General features: G+C 41.1%; 2 protein-coding genes across 2 annotated transcripts; one reads left to right on the top strand and one right to left on the bottom strand.

Moving 5' to 3' along the window:
* Positions 1-1,234: 1,234 nt before the first annotated feature.
* Positions 1,235-5,473, bottom strand: gatm (glycine amidinotransferase (L-arginine:glycine amidinotransferase)). Its single transcript, XM_035168355.2, has 9 exons — positions 5,315-5,473; positions 4,231-4,449; positions 3,892-4,087; positions 3,429-3,619; positions 3,172-3,309; positions 2,929-3,093; positions 2,774-2,837; positions 2,576-2,692; positions 1,235-2,465 (listed from the first exon to the last, which is right to left on the bottom strand). Exons 1-9 carry the CDS (start codon positions 5,381-5,383, stop codon positions 2,353-2,355), a joined length of 1,272 nt encoding a protein of 423 aa, XP_035024246.1. The 5' UTR covers positions 5,384-5,473; the 3' UTR covers positions 1,235-2,352.
* A 3,106-nt stretch (positions 5,474-8,579) lies between these two features.
* LOC118116355 (very long-chain acyl-CoA synthetase) lies at positions 8,580-19,256 on the top strand. The gene is made up of 10 exons (XM_035168066.2): positions 8,580-10,162; positions 10,864-11,073; positions 11,159-11,317; positions 12,919-13,043; positions 15,013-15,207; positions 15,565-15,655; positions 16,262-16,460; positions 17,181-17,278; positions 17,420-17,550; positions 17,933-19,256. Exons 1-10 carry the CDS (start codon positions 9,682-9,684, stop codon positions 18,107-18,109), a joined length of 1,866 nt encoding a protein of 621 aa, XP_035023957.1. The 5' UTR covers positions 8,580-9,681; the 3' UTR covers positions 18,110-19,256.
* Positions 19,257-19,485: the final 229 nt, after the last annotated feature.

The raw sequence follows: 19,485 nt of genomic DNA, 5'->3' as shown, positions 1-19,485 counted from the left end.
ACACTTAATCCCTCTGAACTCAATTCTGAGGCCACATGGTAATAAAGAGCACATAACTCATCCACTCAAGGACACAGGCACAGCTCAAAAAGGTGCAACAGTGGCAACAGGGCCTGTTTCTGCAAAGGCCACATACCTGCAGCTGCAGCAGCATTTAATACGACATGTTCCTGCAGCTAACCCAGCTGTTCACTGTCAGTGAAAGTTATATATTGTCTTTGCTCTTATTATCGTCTATTGATTTGAACCGTTTGCCAGGCGTCGCTCTGTTTTTTCTGTCATGGGAGCTCACCTGCAATTGTAATGTTCCCTTCATCCAGGACAAGTGATGTAACTTTTCAGATTAAAAGCTTAAAACAAAATACACAATCAGCTTCTAACATACGATGCACTTAATAAGGAGGGTAAAAACTTGATATTAAAAGGAATCTGTAGTAATAATTTAGTATTAGTACAAATGTGTTAAATGGAGCGACGCCTGCGAGCCAGTTCAGGAAGCCAACTCGAGCTGCGCTGCTCCAATCATGTGACAGACCTCACTCTCCACAACCATCTATAGTATACACCCCCCTTATCAGGTGGTCTATTTAAGCAGAGAGACATTTCCCATCATCCCCTCTGCTCGCACTGCTGCTGCAGTATTGCTACCAGTTGCTTCAGCCCCTCCACCACCCCAGCATCCACCCGTAGGCTCCAACGGGGGGTTACAAGTATTTGCTCATCACTCTCATCATTCCTGTGCAATCATATTGCGGAATGATTAAGTTGGAGCCTAGATGCCAAAGCACTAAACCTGTTCTACTGCTGCAAAAAACTGAACTATAACACTAGGAAAGAAGACACTCTTTTGATACCTGCAGTACATTTTGAAGATAATACTCTCGTACATTTACTCAAGTCAAACTTTGATCAAGGACTTTGCAAGTATTCTTATATCATATATTGTCATATTAGCCCTGAGATAAGCTGGCGACCTGTCCAGGATGTACCCAGCCTCTCACCGGGGGGGATAGCTGCTCTGCCGAGACCCTCAAAGGATGAGTGGTATAGATGACGGATGGATATTGTTATATTAGAGATGTAGTGCCATGGATCTCATTACTACACTGGTGATATTCATAAACTGTGAGGATATGCAATTTGTGCTTTTTCACAACATAAAATTATCAAATATAACAAATAAAATGTACAAAAACAAATTCACAACCACAAAAAATAAATACCCAGACACAACTCTTTTTAATTAACATTTAATAATGTTGCATAATACAAAACATCACTTTCGTTCCTCCACTGAGCCTCTGGCGTCCCTTGAATTTGTGGTTTTAACATAAATCTCAAGGCCGACTTCAAGAGGCCAACATCTACACCCGACTGTATATGCAGCAAAAGGAATCATCAAACATTCATCTTCACAACAAAAACATTTTTCACTCTTTTAGGCGTTTTTTGCTTTGCACACACAAGCAGCCAAGCAGTTCAGTGAAAATGACTATCAGCATATAACTGGCCCAGATTTGTAATAGGAGAAAACAGCAGAGGCAAAAGGTATACAACATCTGATATGGACCGCGTACTTTTTAAGTAAATATATAAAAACACCAATTGTTGGGACATCCAATAAAGAGTATGAAAAATATAAATAGAACTTTGTCCGTTCAATCAATTAAAATCTTTACAAAATAATATACCAGCGATAAGAAATTACAATTGTTTCATGACCTATGGAACAACTTTTACACATTTCTTCAAATAAAAAAAAAATACTTTGGAAGAATTAAGATGTCCGAGTTTTGGAGAGGAGGCAGCGTCTCTCCCCCTGTGCCCTAGTTCGATGACATTCACATACCAAATTGTACCTTGTCCTCAAAGTTGTGGCGTCACAATAGCCAGGCCAGAAATGCAGTTAATATTGAGGTTACTGACTGAAGTATTTGTTATTGTTGAGCATATATTGTATATATCTGAACAAAGCTGTTTGCAAAGGCATAGTGATTTACAGCGATGTCAACTCAAAACAATTCCTACACGTTCATTTGGGACGTTAAGACCCCATCAGGAAGACGGTCTCTGGTGCCACCTGCCAGGAGGAGATTCTAACGTTTTCAGCTGGATTCATTCACGTGTGGACGAATATTTGACTTTGAGTTGCAGCAGGTGACACCCAAACATACACATTTTAAATGTTTTTAGGCAGGGGTGTGAGATTTGGAAACGGTAGTTTGTTGTATCGCAGAACGGGATACAAAACAACAATACAAAGCCTGACATTAACTTCGACATTGAGTTTAAAAGTCCGAACAGAGGCTTTAATCTTTAAAGCTCAATAGAAACTGCCTATTTCTGGCAAGGCTAGTGGAAGTAGGACTGCAGGGTACCACGGCGGCGGACATCGGTTGTCCAGCAGTGGAAGCCACCACCCAGGGAGTTGGCATGGCGAATGTTCACCTTTATGGTCTTGATACCTGCAACAACAAAAAAAACATGCATGATGATCACGCAACATGGAGTCTTCATTATCTGAAAACATCCTTCAAAACACAGAGAATATCTTCATGCTGATAAATAAACTCACCAAGATTCTCAAACATTTTCTGAATGGTGGTTTCATTTTCTTCAACCATAACACGCTTCTCGTCCAACATCAGGACATTCATGGACAGCCATTTGGAGGACATCCACAGTGGGTGGTCTGCACAGACAGAGGGGGTGTCTCTGTGTTAGAAAGACTTCTTGATGTAAGAGAGGAGGAGTTTCAGTGTCATTTACCCACCATCAGGCATCAGAGGCGTTGGAGGTTTCACAACATTCCAGCCGGCCTTCTTGAACATCTCAATCTGAGAATAGAGAGCGGTGGTTGAACAGGAGATAAGATAATGTATCATCCCACTCGAGGGCAGCACATGAGGTGAGAAGTGGGCTTTGTACCTGGTGACACGGGCGTTCAGGGTTCGACAGCACCAGTCCAGGCCCGATGATGTTGAAGGTGGCGTCAATGTGCATGGGGTTGGGATCTTTGAATGAGATGATGTGGATCTTGTAGTCTGATCCCAGATGACGACGCATCCATTCAATTCCCATATAATTTGTAACCTAGGAAATACAAAAATAAAAGAAGTTACACATGCTGTGTGTTCTGACGCAAATACTTCAAGTTGTTCGACTTCATACCTGACTCCTCTGCACAAAAATGTCCGTCCCGGCTCGAATGAAATCAGCAGCGTCGAAGCAGGGCTCGTACTCCGTGGTCACAAACTTCCCCTGGGCGGCCAGCTTGTGTCTGTCCTCCACTGTGCGCATGGGGTAGTCCTGAACGACACGAGCAATAAGGATTTACACCATAGCAACTAAGCAGTGATCATATAAATAAGGTGTTTTGATGCGGGTTGACTGCAGCTCCAGTATCCTCGGTTACATTGAGGCCTCACCTGATCGTACAGCTTGTCAGACATGGTGGGTTTGGGAGCAGTGGTCCATTTAGCACCTTTACTGAAGTATTCCTTCATCAAAGGTCTGTAGGCCCGGTACTCGAAGAAGCGAGATCTCCAGGCCATAGGAGCCTCGATGATCTCATTTCCCACAACTAAGAGGATGTCTCTGGGCATGGCAGCGTACAAGCCTGCAACAAGGAACAGGATTAGTTCACACAGAGTATTTCATCAAACACAAAGTCGTGGATTAACACAGATAAAAGTGAGACCAGCGGTGGAAGAAATATTCAGATCATTTACATAAGTAAAGTATCAGTATACAATATATTAATGGACCATTTCTATTGATGTATTCACAAGTTAATGTTAAGTCATGTTACCGAATATTTATGTTATGATTTTTTTCCTATACTTATGTTACTGAGTAATAGTTCTGATTTCTGTATAAATGTATTTTTACCGGAGGATGAGAAATCGGGGGTGGTGTAGTTCATGGACCAGTCGATGGGTTCCGGCCTCCTCACAGTGACGCCTTCGTGACGCAGGATATTGCACATTTCTTCAATCTCAGCATGAGCTTTTTTCAAGTGGTCCGCAGGAAAAGGCTGGCCCCCATACTTCTGGAAGAAGGGCCAGTTCTTCTCATATGTGTTAGCCTGTGGAGAAGGTTGCAATATGACGGCACGACGTTAATCACATTGTCTCGCAGTTAAAAAAGATTTGAAACTCCACTGCAGCAGTGATTTTCACGTGCATGGAGAGGAGGTAATGTGCAAGTCATTTTTACACCGGTGCTTACTTTCACTTCCACAGTGAAGGGAGGGACATTGGCATTTTCAGCACGACCCACAATCACCTCCTCCAGAGGGTCCCATTCATTGAAGCAGCTGACGGGACAGTCCTGCGGCACAGGCACAGTAACATGCTCCTCTTCTACTGCCGCGTGGGACTGAACAGCTGCTGCACTTGAGGTGCTCTGGAACGCTCTCTGCACCCATCCAGTCACTGACCGGCCGAGCTGAGCAGGAAGAGGAAACATGGATCAGAACCTTTATTTTCTAAAGTATTCTGCAGCAGGAAATAGACTGAAAGGAAGAGTAAAATAACACATATATGGAGAACAGCTTTAACTTGAAATATGACAATAATTTAGATTTTAAAAAATTCATCTTGGTCATTTTTAACTCCTTTAACAAACAGATGTGAGAACATGTAATTGCTGTATGTTGCATGCAGTATTTTTCCTTTTAGTGGCAGAGAGTGAAATTAAAAGTGATAATGTGACAAGACCGTGTGACCTGGCAGACAGCTCCCACCATAAAAGGCTAATTCAGGTAAAGAAAACCACAGTGATCTTAGATATCAATGGCTAGTGTATAGGCTTGGTGCCAAAGTACACGTGTAATTAAGAAGCAGTGTTATCTGCAGAGATACAGGCCCTGCAGTGGCTGAGGCCTCTGCTGTGCTCCGGAGCAGCTCCAGTGTCGCTGGGTCTGGGAGAGCATCTGTGACAAACAGCTGTTCACTGTCACTCAGGGACCACAGCACCAAAAAAAACTCTCTGCAATTAGAATCCCAGCAAACTTTGCAGCAATTTGACAGAATCCGTGTTTTAAAGTGTCTGTGATTTTTTCTTTTCTTTCAGCCCAGACAAAGAGATTTCTTTTTTGCATTTCCCTCAGTTTAAAATGCTTAATCAAACAAACAATAAAGAAATAAATTAATTAAATTGATCTAAAGTGAAAGAAGCAGCTTTAGATGTCGATATTTTTCTTTATTCACCTTCTCTGACATGTGCTTTTTTTAAACCATGAACAAACAAAAAGGCCTAAATGAAATAAAAATAACTAAGAGATTAAATGTTAAACCAACATAATACCAACCATGGCTCCGATCAGATGGGCAGCCTCGGCCCCCCTGCTACCTCCTCTCAGACACCTGACTCGCAGCATTGTCCGATGTAAAGGTGATGATGGTGATGTTCAGTGGAATCAAACGGCGGCGCAGGATACACCCTTCGTTTTACGCACGAATGGAGCCGCGGGCTGCGCGCAGCCGCCTTTATAGGCGCTGCGCTGCGTGCCTCTGAGATCATTGGCCGGGTTCGGGTTGTGGGGCAACGTGACTGGAGAAAAAAGCAATTCTGAAACACAATCCCTTACGCCAGCAAATTCTTATCAACTGGGCTGTAAGGCCTTGAGAGTTTTTACTGAGGGGAACTTCTTAAAATGTGTCAGGAGCTGGGAACCGTTTTTTTTTCGACAAAAGAGATACAATACAATGATAGAATATAATATAGTCAGACAGTATAAACAGATAAGAGATGACAAAATATTGGAAATGGAATTTCTTTTGTTTGCTGCAGCAAATAGGATGAATTTGTCAAAGTTTTCAAGTCATTTCATTTACATATTTGAGTCTATGGCTTGCACATATCTTTTAGGGTATATTATGTTCTATATGTTTTATTTTTATGCTTTTATATTTATGCTCAGCACAAACATACCAGAGCAAATACCTTAACCTACCAGGTGTTAAAACCTGATTCTTACTCTTATTCTAAAGTAGATTCTTCCAATAGGTGCTCTCTAATATTTCACAATAAAAGGCCAATAATAAAATCTATTTAAAGAAAACAAAGGAAGCTACTGAAATAAAGCTGCTAAATAATTGGCAGCTCTGCAGACTTTTCTGTGTCTTGATCCTTGCTTACCCAACTGTTTCCAACACAATATCACTATCAGTGTAATATTGACATCACCGTGTTAGTGGTAGAGTGAACGGTGCTAAAGGAGTTGACCTAATCAAAGAGATAGGTGGCCCGTGTGCAGGCTGTAACCACATGCTCTGCTGGACTGTGCTCGCAAGAGTTTCACAACCAAAGAGACCTCATTGACCGCTGATGTTTGCCCTCTTAAAGAATCTCTGGCTAATACCCCAGGTTCAACATGTCCAGAGGATGCCTTCAGCTCCCTGCAGCATCATTTACAGGCCCGACAATCGGTTTATGGTTCCAAGGAAGCAGACAGAGCCGAGACACACTTTTGTCTCATGCTTCTGATGTAACTTTGGAGAGGGTAGGGCTAGCTGTTTCACCTTGATTCCATGTTTCATGCTAAGCTAAGCTAACCGGCTGCTGACATCAGACGTCAAGGTTCTGGTCAAACCCTCAGCAAGAGGAACTGAGCGACTTCCCAAAAAGGATTTAAGGCCCTTTATCATGTCAGTTGATATTGTGCTTCGGTGGTGCAGCAGATCGTGGAGCTGAAAGAGCTGCAAACTCGAGCGTTAGTTCCCCACACTTGTGAATTTTAATCCAAATGAAAAAGTTTGGTGACTTTAAGTGACTTGAGATAGGTTGAATGAACGTCCCTTTTATATGTTCACTAAATAAGTTGTGCATATTAGCAAACTATGCAGAATGTGTTTTATTCGGTCTTTCACATCTGCACACAGGTTCCACAAGGGAGTGTCCTTGTGCATCTTGTTAATAAAAGTGTAGAACTTCCCATTTGGTCCAATACAACCACGTCTGCAGGGGGTAATAATGAAATGACCATTCAAACTCCTTCAAACTGAGAGGCGAGGAAAACGAAGCTGAGTCAAAAACTTGTCCGCCTGAGTTGAGAAAATAAATGTCTTGAACTTGTTTTATTAAGTTTGACAAAAGAATTTTATTTCCAATCTTATGTTGAGATTTTAACAATTTATTCCGCTATGGTTGAGTGAACTAAAGCAGCAAAGGAAATTATAATGCAATGTTGATTAAACCTCAAAATTGTTTTAGAAGGCACTAAGGTACATGTGCTCTGTACATGCACTGATTCTGAAACTGACACCAACGCAAAATAAGCTTCTGTATCTTCGGTGCCATTTCTACAAGTAATGCAGACAAATAAATGTTGTTCAGAAGCCACAGAAAGTTTCATAAAACATTTAAATAATTAGCTTCAGATTTTTTTATCAGTGAATTTTGACCCACAGTCTGTTCCGTTTTAAACGAGACACATCTCATGATAAACTAAGGTGATGGACTTTGAATGCAGACAAAGAAAAGAGTGCCACCTGCAGGAATTTGAAGCTGCTTCAAAAGAACAGTCAGAGAGAAAAAGACAAAGAAATACATATATATATATAAATAAAAAACAAGTAAATCGGCATACACTGTGTGTGAGTGTTTGTATTTGTATATATTTATGCAAATATAGTCAATTGTAAGAATTGTCCTGTTTGTAAACAGTGTGTGTTCCCAGGAACATTCACTCAAGTTCACTTGAACTTTGATGAACTTTCCTGAAGTTACGCCACGATGTACCTCTGCATCGCTCCACTTCAGACAGCAATATAACTTACTAATCTGATTCAGATTTAGCATTAAAGACATAAAGTAGTAATAGAAAATTAAATTAAAAACATTATTGGAGAGGAAACTAGTGATTCCCGACCTTGTTTGGCTTGTGACCCTTCATAACATAGTAATGTCTCGGTGGGGCCCGTCGTCATGTTTCAGATGTCTGTGTGTTGTCAGCAGTTCCACCAAAGGGACATTCCCCCTCTGAACTTCTCACATGGCTTCATTTGGTTTGTGGCCCAAACAGCTCGTATTATCCAACAATTCATAAAAAAAGTCTAGATTATAGAATTTTTTTAATTTATTCTTGATATTCTTCCAAACTACACCGCCCCAACCCATGAGGACACGCTGTCCTGTCTTTGTTTCTTTTGTCTTCTGTTTGAATTCTCCTGAGGAAATCACTTTATCTTTATATTTATGGATCCTCATATCACTGCAGGAGCTGGGGACAAATGGTTCAGATTTGAGGACATGGGAGTTCTAAAGCAATAACCCAGTTTTTTGGCCTCATGCACAAAACTGGCCATGTGTATTGAATGGTTCACCTCATTTACCCCTGAGATTTATCTTGCACCTGGACTAAATCACCTACGTAAGCTGTGCATGCCTAGTAATGATAAGAGAACCTCAAAATGCTATTTATGTCAGCTTTAATGGTGAAACTCTTTTAGTTATCTGGTTGTCGACAAACGGCGGCTCCTCCTACTGCACCAACTGACCCCGGACCAGCTGCAGAGTTACACCGTGTCATCTTAACTGCCTTTTCCAGCTGACTCGGACACTGTAGAACTCAGTGTGGCTGAAATGGTTGTCAGGTTTTCTCACATCTTCCAACTTTGTTTCCCTGTAAAAACGTTTTTTTTGATCACTGAGCAATTCCAGATTTTACTTCAAACCAAAATCAGAGGTCCACGTTTATTCAACTCGTCAATCTTCAGATCTTTATCCCTCTCTGGCAGAGGTCAGCAGGTTCAGGGGAGCTGGATTATGGGATGGCTTCTCACAGGTGGCAAAGAACTGTTCTTCTATCAAATGTTACAACAGATGTTTAAAAAATCATTCATGTGCTGCTCTTTAGCTGTTCTTCTCCATGTATTGTTGTTGTTTTGAACTATTGATTACTGTTGTAATGCAAATTTACACAATCACCCCCCCAACACACACTCTGGTGTGCATTTGTAATGATAATAGTGTCGCTATTTTTTGTTGTTATTTGTTGACTCTCCTGGGTATAATCATAGTCCACACTCACCAATGCTGGATTTACACTTTAAACTTTCACTTTTTAAACGGTGCCATATTTATTTCTGCCAGTGCAAATCATGGCTAATGTGCAATACATTCACACTGTATATATTCTGTTTACAATGTATATATTATTTCTGCTACATTTATATTTTTAATATTTCCTTGTATTTAAGTACTGCTTTGACTGTCCTCTTTGCTGCTGTAACACAGATCATTTCCCTGTTGTGGGACTAATATCTTAGTTTATATTGTCTTATCTTGTCATTTTCTGCATGTACTGGTACTTTCTAATAAAGTGAAAATATTTAGAAGGAGGCTTCACAATAAGCCAATTGGGTTTTCCTGCCTCCCCTTGCACTGTATTATTATACTGTTATTAGAAACTTTTCTATGATTTTTTTTCAAATCTGTGCAAACTAAATCAAATCTAAAAAAATCTAATTTTCTTCAGTATCTTCAACAGTACACATACACAGATTGTACTGTCAACATCTGAACCTCCACTTTTTCCTCTGACTTCAGTTACTTTGGAGAAAATGCTCCGCCCCACTCAACTAAATCCTTATTTGCAACATTCCCCATTTTGCAGCAGCGGGGGCTGCACTTTATTTTGTGCGGGATCTGCAGCTTTTTAAAGGGGATAACGGGATGGATTTGTACGTCGTTTCTGTTTTATTTGCAAGTATCCTCATCGTGCCGTTCGCCATCAAGACGTTCTGCCCGTATCTGTGGAAGGATCTGCAGTATTTCGTGGTTCTGCTGCGGATCTTGGTGAAGTTTGCGTCCAGGCGCAGGAGGAGACCTCTCTTTTCTGTCTTGGACCGCTTCTTGGAGCAGAGCGCGGCGCACAAGGACAAACCCTTCATTGTGTTCGGAGAGGACAGTTTCTCTTACTCGGTCACGGACGCACGGAGCAACAAAGTGGCCAACGCGCTGCGGGCTCACCCCGGGTTCACAGCCGGAGACACCGTGGCTCTGTTCATGGGGAACGAACCCGCCTTCTTGATTACCTGGCTGGCGTTGGCTAAGTTAGGATCCCCCGTGGCTCTGCTCAACCACAACATCCGCACCAAGTCTCTGCTGCACTGCTTCAGCTGCTGCAGGGCCAAGGTGCTGATATCTGCCCCGGGTATGAAGCTCAGTGCTGGTCTATTTACTTTAGAGATTCAAACTTTACATGACACCACCAGGGAGCTGTTACCACATTTACACTGAGGTTGGAATTACACTGCAAAACTAAACTCTTTGTGTCTTAGTCAGTTTAACCCCAGTCCTGCCCAAACATCTTCTTGATAGGGAAGATGAGTCAGGCCAAGCACGAGGAAAAAAGGAGAATTTTGCATTTTGAGAATAAGTTCAAAAGTAGAAGTGATGAGAATGAGGTCTAAATGTCGAGAATAAAGTTGAAGATTTGAGAATAAAGTCGAAATGTTGAGAATAAAATTGAAGAGTCGAAAATAAAGTGAAAATGCAAAAACATATCCTTATTAAATATATTTTAGTTCTCGACATTCCAACTTTACTCTTGACAGTTCAACTTTATTTTCAGCATTCTGACTTAATTCTCGACCTCTTATGTTATTCTCGAAATACTATACTCAACCCTACTAATACTAATAACTATTACTAATAATTCCTCACGCCTGACCCTAATACTCTTCCGTAGTTTTAGATGCAGTCACAAGTTTCTCAGCTCAGTCGATTCTCACTTACTGTCCCTGCCCCAATATTAAGTTAACAATGTGCAAGATTTTGATTGGCTTCCATTTGACTTCCACTTTGTTCATATTTCACTGCCAACATTGTGTGCTGCTGTGTGTCCCCCTCCAGAGCTGAAGGAGGCAGTGGAGGATGTGCTGCCCTCGTTGATGGAGCAGGGCGTCACCGTCCTCCTGATGACCAGACACTGTGACACGCCTGGAATCGAGAGCTTCTCTGACAAAGTGGAAGAGGCACCAGACGACCCGCTCCCTCGATCCCTCCGATCTCACATCACCTTCAAAAGTCCTGCAGTTTATATCTACACCTCCGGAACCACAGGTACCTGAGTGGCTGTTTGTTTGCTTTTCACTTTCACACGACAAACCTCCTTCAGTTTTCATTAGGTAATCTTTGTGTACTCCAGGTCTCCCGAAGGCGGCTGTGGTCAATCAGAACCGTCTCCTGATAGCTCTGGCGATTCTGTCTTCAAACGGTGTAACGTCCAGTGATGTCATCTACGTCAACCTGCCTCTGTACCACACAGCTGGCTTTCTAATCGGCTTTATTGGCTCCATTGAGACAGGTGAGACGACTGAGTTGTAGCTAAAGCGGTTATCTCAGACCAGAGTTCCTCCATCCGTCCATCCATCCATTCGGTTGAGAACTTAAAGGGATAGTTCACAGAAAAAACTAAATTCACTCATCATCTACTCACCACTATGCCGATGGGGGGTGGGGGAATTGTTTGAGTCCACAAAACACTGCTGGAGTCTCAGGGGTAAACAGTGTTGCAGACAAATCCAACACAATTGAAGTCAATCGCGAATCCTTCTTCAGACGTAATAAAACAAGAGGAAAAACACAACATGCCTCCAACCAGCTTGTTTGGTGTCATCCAAGTGCCAGAGGATCGGTGAAGGCACCTCGTAGAAAGATATTCAGGGTTAAAACCCGGCAAATTGTTTGAAAATAATTTCTTCTGACATTTTCTTCCTCGCTTTTTGCCGCCATTACCTCTTTGAAAAACAATTTGTCACTGAAGTGCAATAAATCATGGGATATGTTGGGCTAGGAAGGATCCACCCGGGTGGAGCCACCGTTGCTCGGGGGTGGAATGACGCATTTGTCGGCCACATTTGGTGAAGCCTTCGAATTGGTACAGTCGATGCACAAATGCGGCTTCCGAAGGATGCGGTTCCCGAATTGAGACACAACTATAGTCACAAAGGATTGTTAAGAGGTGGAGTGTGAAGTATATCAAAGACAAGATGTGATGTGTAATTCATGGCAGGTCTGATATCAGATAATGTAGATTAAGTGTTTCTTTGGGGTTTATGAAAATTCTCCTATTTTTTAGGATTAATAAGCCAGTTAAAAATGGATCAACTGAAAAAACAAAACAGATTTTCTTATCTTGTGTAAAACGTAAGTATAGCGATATTGATGTACAATTAATAATCTGACTAGTTCTGAATCAGCTACGAATCATTTTAGTGACATGAAAATGAAACTATTAAATGTTGACAAATATAAATACAAGTATCTTCTCATACACCGTGTGTGAAAGAATTACCCCTGTTACAAGTCCTTCTTGAGGCTCTCACCCATAAACTGTGTGAAAAAAACAAAGTCTTCTTCACTCTACATGTCGTGACGTCCCTGCTCCTCATTCTTCCTCTGGTTTTCTCTCCCTGGGAAACTGAGAGAAAGAGTCTTTTGTCAGTTTGAAGCAGGAATCTGAACAGAGCCACGTCAAACGAGACCAGATTACCTCCACTTTCTGAATGCTTTTGTCCAATTAGGCCAAAGTTCACGCTGCTTTAATATGTCAGGGTAAGCAGCCTGACCTGCACACACACACATGTTGAGATATCCAACACAGCCCCACCACAATCACAGTCCTGTTGTGTAGCACATGCAAGTAAATTACATACGGTTTAAAAATACTAGTGCAGTGCCCGTTCTCTGTAACAGGCAGTTTGCTTTTCTTGTGGTGACCTGCAGTAACTGAGCTGCAGCTTACATACAAAATGTATTGGTTGATAATCAATACCCTAACAAACAACCCGTCTACAACTCGCTCACTTAAAGGACATAAAGTTTAAACTGAATCTTTTGCAGTCACATTTCTTTGCTCTTTAGCCCATAATCAAACTGTCTGTTTGTTATTGTCTTATTTTGAAGGATCAACCATCATCCTGAAGAGGAAGTTTTCTACCTCTCAGTTTTGGGACGACTGCAGGAAACACGGTGTGACCGTCGTCCAGTACATCGGGGAGGTGATGCGTTACCTCTGTAGCACAGCAAAGGTAACATTATTCGAACTGGCCTCAGTGCTGCAAAGCTTCAATCTAAGCAGTTGTACAATATTACAGAGCTGCGAAAGTAGGAATAATATTTGTTTTTCAGATTTTTGCTCCCTTTGTGCTGCAGTAAAGCTTCAGCAGCTGCATGTTTGTCATGTGACGGCTACAAATCTCGACTGAAACCCAAACCAGGGTCAGTCGTTTATGGTTCGCAGGAGGTTAATGTGACTCCCCCCCCATTACAGGGGCAGGGAAACAAGAAGACATGAAGCCTTTATGTAAAAAGATGTTTTGGACAGAATTTAACTGATTTAGCCCAAAGAAAAAAAACATGGATTTGTAGTTTTAGTCATTAGTTGTGGTTGTGAAAGTGCTGTTGTACCTGGTGCCTCATATTTAATGATGTTGACATTCTTATTTACTGAACTTTATCTATTCATTTAATACCACTTTTGTTAATTACCTCTGCCAAGGAGGTTATGTTTTCACCCGTCTGTTTCTTTGTTGGTTGGTTTGTTTGTTTGTAAGCACGATTAATTAGAAACTACAGAGTGGATTTCCATGAAACTTAGTGGAAGAATGTGTTGTTTTGGTTCAGAGAAGAACCCATAAAATGTTGGTGTGGATCCATTCATTTAATCTTTATTTTAACCTGTTGACGTAGGGACCTCATTTACAATAAAGCCGAGAACAGAAAATAAACAAAACATTCCAAGAAAACACAAATAAACAGTAAAACTTGCCAAATGGTAAAATCAAGAGCAAAAGTAAAAGCCTTAGGAAAAGTTCATAAAATTGTATTTAAAAGGTAGAAGACAGTAAAGGTTATCTATTAAAACAAATGAATGAACCAAAACAAGAACAGCTTGATGTAAAATAAGGTGAGATTCAGAGAGAGGTTCAGATCTCGGGGCGGTTCCAGGAATTTTATGTTCACTTTCACAAATCAGGCCTATTTTAAGGGACTGATTCCAGTGTGTTGGCGAAGCTTGATTAAATTAAGGAGGACTATTGGGCCTTGGCCAAGGTACAGTATGTGCTCTACTGAGTGCCAGTCCAGTTACTAGAAATATTGCAGCTCAAACATGGTCACACAGGATCTCTGGCAGGGTGCTGCAGTCACTGTTCCTCCTCTGTAACTACTGTAAAACCTCTTGGCCCCCGCGGCACCGTGAACCGGCTGCAGCGAGCTCCCATTGACACAGATCATCTTTGCAGTTATCTCCTGTACATTCCCACATTACTGCACAGCTGGCTCACCAAAATAGAAAGAATCTCAACTATCATGTTCCAGCCTTCTGCGTCAGTCTCTGCAGGGGTTTGAACACGGAGGAAACAGGCTGCGGACACGTGTGAACATCAGCCGTAAACTTAAAAATATTCAAGGTACGAGACTGACTCCGAACCTCGTGACGTCTCTTGAAAACGCGCCAGCTGAATTTGGGAGTACTGTAAACATTTTGTCGACATGTATGGCCATTCAGAGTTTCCGGTTGCATCACATGAAGTGCGGTCTCAATTTACTGCGTGACCCTACACCGGCCTGAGGAGGTGGCTCGTCTGTATCTGGTCACCTCTAGGAATAGATGCTGGCCTTTACTTAGGAAGACCATATCGAGTAACTTGGCCACCAAATATCCCTGGAACTAGTATTTGACTTTATGGCCACATTCATTACATCGAAATGTACGTGTTATACAGCATTTGTATGGTTTTTCGAGGGACGAGTATTTTTAAGTCACACAAATATGTCCTTGCTTGAGTGAGCTTATCATTACATATACAGTAGACAGGAGTTAGTCGTACTTAATTAAAAGGTGTTTCATCCTAATTAATTTGAGCGTCTAATTAGGTGACTGATTATACTGTTACAAAGCTTATCAGTTTACGTTTGTGTGATTTAAAACAAACACTGTAATACTCAATGTACAATGTTTGATATGTGAATCTTGTTTTTTATATGAAAATGCAGAAAGAAAATGACAAGGAGCATAAAGTCCGACTGGCCATCGGTAATGGAATCAGGGCCGACATATGGAGAGAGTTTCTCAGCCGCTTTGGCAACATCGAGGTCCAAGAGTTTTACGCCTCCACTGAGGGAAATGTGGGATTTGTCAACTATGCGGGAAAAATTGGAGCCATCGGACGTGTCAACTTCTTCCATCGGGTAAGAATGAGATCATCCAGATACAAGAAGAAGAGCAAACATGTATTTTCTGTGAATATTTATAGATTTACTACCTTTTTTATCAAGTTGTGTGTCCAAGTGATCTCAACTCAGCTTCCAGCTTTTTTCCCCTGAGCTTCCAACGGCATCTAATGGTGGAGCAGGGAACAGCTTCATCCATCAGCTCAGTTTGAGAGATGACCATGAGATGTGATGGAATGCTCTGAAAAAGCTTTGAGTTCAGATTATCTTTACAGCTTGTACTAGGAAATAAATTCTGCATTGTGCTTGTACATATCAGCAGTATAATAATATGCAGAGATTCTCTTATCCCTGATGTTTTACTTCCACCTGTAGAAGCTGTTTCCCTACACCCTCATTAAATACGACACAGAGCGAGATGAAATCGTCCGAGATGCTAATGGGCTCTGTGTGGAGTCGCCCAGAGGTGAGGAAACCACAGTTAATATGAAGCATAAGACTATAAATCAAGATGGACGACATTTATCCACTTATATCCCGGATACAAGCGCTGCCATCTTGTGCATTTGGATCTGTGTAGTAGCGATCGGAGAATGGAGCCAATTCAGCGAGGTCCCGCCTATATACACGCTCAACCAATCCCAAGGCAGTCTCAGCTGTCAATCATAATGTTTCACCCCACTTTAATTGCATCAAATAACTAATTAAGACCAAACTTACCACGAAAAATAACTACTGAACACACCAGTGTGATAAGAACTACTACAATGATAGAACCATCTTTGAGAAACACTTATGTGACGTATACTTCGACTTTTTAGTTTGGTCCATGTCCTTCTACTAACATGGAAAAGGATTATGACCTATACTGCTGCCAGCCACCAGGGTACGATCAAGGCGCTTTGGTCTCACTTCTGGGGAGCTGTCATGTCGTTCATCTTTATATGCTTGTTGTTTGTCACCATGACACTGATATTACACATGCATCATGTGGGCGGGGTCTATTTACCAACCAATCCATGGAGTCCATTGATAGATACTGTCAGTAATGTCTGTGGCTTTTTTCTTCAAGGTGAGACGGGACTGCTGGTGTCGAAGATCACAGACCTCGCTCCTTTCGTCGGCTACGCCCAGAACAAAGATCAAACGGAGCGGAAGAAACTTCGTGATGTTCTGAAGAAGGGAGATCTGTACTTCAACAGTGGAGACCTCATGAGGATCGATGAGGAAAACTTTATTTACTTTCAGGATCGTGTTGGCGACACGTTCAGGTACAGAGCTCCTGTGGAGTTTGTTTCATACAGAATAATCGTTTATAATTTTACACAGAGACTCTTTGGCTATGAGTGGTCCTGGCTCTTTTTGGCTCTTTTTAGAAAGAAGATGAACATTTTACCTCATAGTGTGTTCAATATAATAATAATAGGTTTTTTTTGTCCCAGTTTTGCCTTTTTATTTCCCTCATATTTGATGAATAGCCTCTTGCTGTTAAAGACACAGTCCATTATTGTTGTATAGAAAAAACATTTGCACTTTTCTTTTTATATTTTCTAAAAAGCTCTATATTTTTGGTTTATTTTATTTATTATCAGTTTGGGACATTTTTTACTCACTAATATATATTGGCTCTATTGTTACACAACACTCTTATTTCCCAAAACTGAACCATTTTACTCGAAAATTTAATAGGAGGAGTTTTATTTATTCTAAAAAGTGCAGGTCTCAGACATTATTATTACCCACTGATCTAAATCTGCAGCAGTAAACACTTTTAACGTTTTTTATACACAAGAGTCCTTTATAAAAAAACTTGTAGTTGTGGGCAAACTTGTACTTGTTGCACAGTCATGATTTTCTCTTGTACAAAAAGAAGAAGGACACCAAACAACAGCTTTTGTTTCCCGACTTGCCCTGAGCTGTAAAATGTACTTTCACCTCACGTTCCAAAAACCCAAAACCGATAGAAAGTTGTGACCTGCGTGTGCCCACAGGTGGAAAGGTGAGAATGTGGCCACGACCGAGGTGTCGGACATCCTGACCATCAGTGACTGTCTCAAAGAAGCCAATGTTTATGGAGTCCAAGTGCCAGGTGACGGTCATTTCCTCTGTACCCTTCACTACACAGGGTGTTTAAAACAAATATCCTGACTTCTCATCGGCAGATGTTTAAATGTGGTGATGAATCGGTTTATTACAACAAGTGCTTTGTCTATTTTGTTTGGCAATGTAGGGCATGAGGGGCGGGTAGGTATGGCAGCTGCTACCATGATGGAAGGCGCCGAGTTTGATGGAAGTAAAGTATACAACCACGTGGTCAGCTACCTGCCCTCATACGCCCGACCTCGCTTCATAAGGATACAGGTAATTTAACTTAATACACACTTTACTGAAACACCAGGTACATCAGATTGAAATACACTAGAGAAGAGCTCATTCTAAACATGCCTGTATTTTTTTCCATACATTTTCACAACTTCAACATAAAAGCTCTGTAATTCAGCTCTATTTAAAGCTTTGCAGCAGCAAAAAGGATGTTTTTACCTATTAGATAAATTTGTTAAAGAGGAAGTGATTCTTTGAAATTTTGTTGCCATGACAGAGAAGTCCGATATGGTAAAATAATAATAATCAAATTATCAATTGATCTTGCAGGTCAGATATTATTGCTGTTGCCGCCAGTTACCGCTGCTGTCGTTTAAGGACATAGAAGTAACTGAGGATTTTGCCCTTTTCTCTCATCTAGAACGCCGTGGAGGTCACTGGCACCTTCAAGCAGCTGAAGGTGCAGTTAGTGGAAGAGAGTTTCGATCCAGGACGTATCCGGGACCCTCTTTATATCCTCGATGATAAAGAGAAGAGCTACATTCCGCTGACAGATCAGATCTACAGCTCCATCACATCAGGAGACATCAAACTATGAGCAGATGTGTTCACTAACCGACTTTTCCGACGATAGTGGCATTGAGTTTTTTATAATGAACTTCCAACTCAGGGAACAAACCTCAACTACGTGTATTTTGTAAAAAATATGGAGATATAAACACCATTGTTAAAAGCAGGACATGGGAACCAGGCGTTTAGGGTTGATTTGTTAGGGGTCAGGAGTCAGAGTCAGTCTGCAGGAGGAGGAGGGAGTTTGATATAATAGTAATAATAACTTTATTTGTATAGCACTTATCTAAACAAGGTAGTTTAGTATAGTCCATGGCAAAATTAAGATTTGATTTAATAAATGTCCAATTTATTAAAATCAGTCCAATTTAGGAGCCTAATCACAACATAATGGGCCTGTTGTTTTAAAAAGGTGCTTCACTTGCTGCCCCATTACCACAGAGACCTTTTTCTAGTTTTGAGGCCATTATTTTCAAGATTTGCAGCACCGCTCCGGTCATGGGTCAAGTTATTGGCCATTAGACTTTCTCTAGAGTACTTTTGTGGAAAGATGTGAGTGACATGTGATACTCGGGTGGAAATCCGTTTTACTATTTTTAGAACATCTTTCAGGGGCCATAGATTACTGAACAGTAATCACACTAACGATTCACTGATCAAAAACCTGCTTACAGCCACTAACATCTGGTGTTTGTCTGTAGTGGGAATGGATACAATCAGCATTCACTCCCAGATCAAATGACTCTGCAGTAAACGTGGATTTTTATCAGCTCTCTTCTTTATTTTGGCTGCGTAGACGCTGTCACGGCACCGTTATGACGCACATTGAACTTCTGGGCATGGAGTGTAAATGCTCTGTGTACTTAGTGGGCCAGCGGATTAAAGCAAAATCAGGAAGTGAGCTGTTTCCAACTGGGCATTAGATTCATCCTAGATTATTTTTTTCTTGCAACTCATCACTTTTTATGCCTTTTTCTTTTATGCTCAATAGGATTAATGGCTGTCATGATGCTTTTTATTGTTTCTGAGTTATTTTTATGTCTGTTATGAATTTGCCAGAGGCCAGATGGTTATAAGTTACAAAGACCAAACATTTATATTCATGTGCCAATACCTGTACATATGAATTACTCTCATAAACATTAAAGTGATTCCGTTTGTAAAAAAATGTAAAAGTTTTCATGTGTCCTTATATTCTCATTTTATTCATCATATAAACAATACAGAGACAAAGTTTCAGGTTTGACAATTGTGGGAAAAAACCACTAGGTGGAGACACATGCCATCAGAAACTCTGTCCCCAGGGGAGCTGGAATATACAGAACTACAAATGTGACACTGGAAAAAATGTGGAACAAATTAATGGGGACTCATGTAAATTTCACCCAAAAGTGATTGTTGAAT

Source organism: Hippoglossus stenolepis, chromosome 1 (genome assembly GCF_022539355.2).
Source record: "Hippoglossus stenolepis isolate QCI-W04-F060 chromosome 1, HSTE1.2, whole genome shotgun sequence".
Lineage (NCBI taxonomy): Eukaryota > Metazoa > Chordata > Actinopteri > Pleuronectiformes > Pleuronectidae > Hippoglossus > Hippoglossus stenolepis.
The sequence above is the reverse complement of the archived record's forward strand: the minus strand, read 5'-3'. Positions and strand labels throughout refer to the sequence as shown.

Excerpts from the sequence above, each read along its gene's own strand:
- gatm (XM_035168355.2), bottom strand. The coding sequence starts at position 5,383 with ATGCTGCGAGTCAGGTGTCTGAGAGGAGGTAGCAGGGGGGCCGAGGCT. Across the intron at positions 3,094-3,171 it reads TTTTTGTGCAGAGGAGTCAG|GTTACAAATTATATGGGAAT; the intron begins GTATGAAGTCGA and ends TGTATTTCCTAG. Across the intron at positions 2,693-2,773 it reads AACGCCTCTGATGCCTGATG|ACCACCCACTGTGGATGTCC; the intron begins GTGGGTAAATGA and ends CTGTCTGTGCAG.
- LOC118116355 (XM_035168066.2), top strand. The coding sequence starts at position 9,682 with ATGGATTTGTACGTCGTTTCTGTTTTATTTGCAAGTATCCTCATCGTG. Across the intron at positions 11,318-12,918 it reads TATTGGCTCCATTGAGACAG|GATCAACCATCATCCTGAAG; the intron begins GTGAGACGACTG and ends CTTATTTTGAAG. Across the intron at positions 15,208-15,564 it reads GTGTCAACTTCTTCCATCGG|AAGCTGTTTCCCTACACCCT; the intron begins GTAAGAATGAGA and ends TTCCACCTGTAG.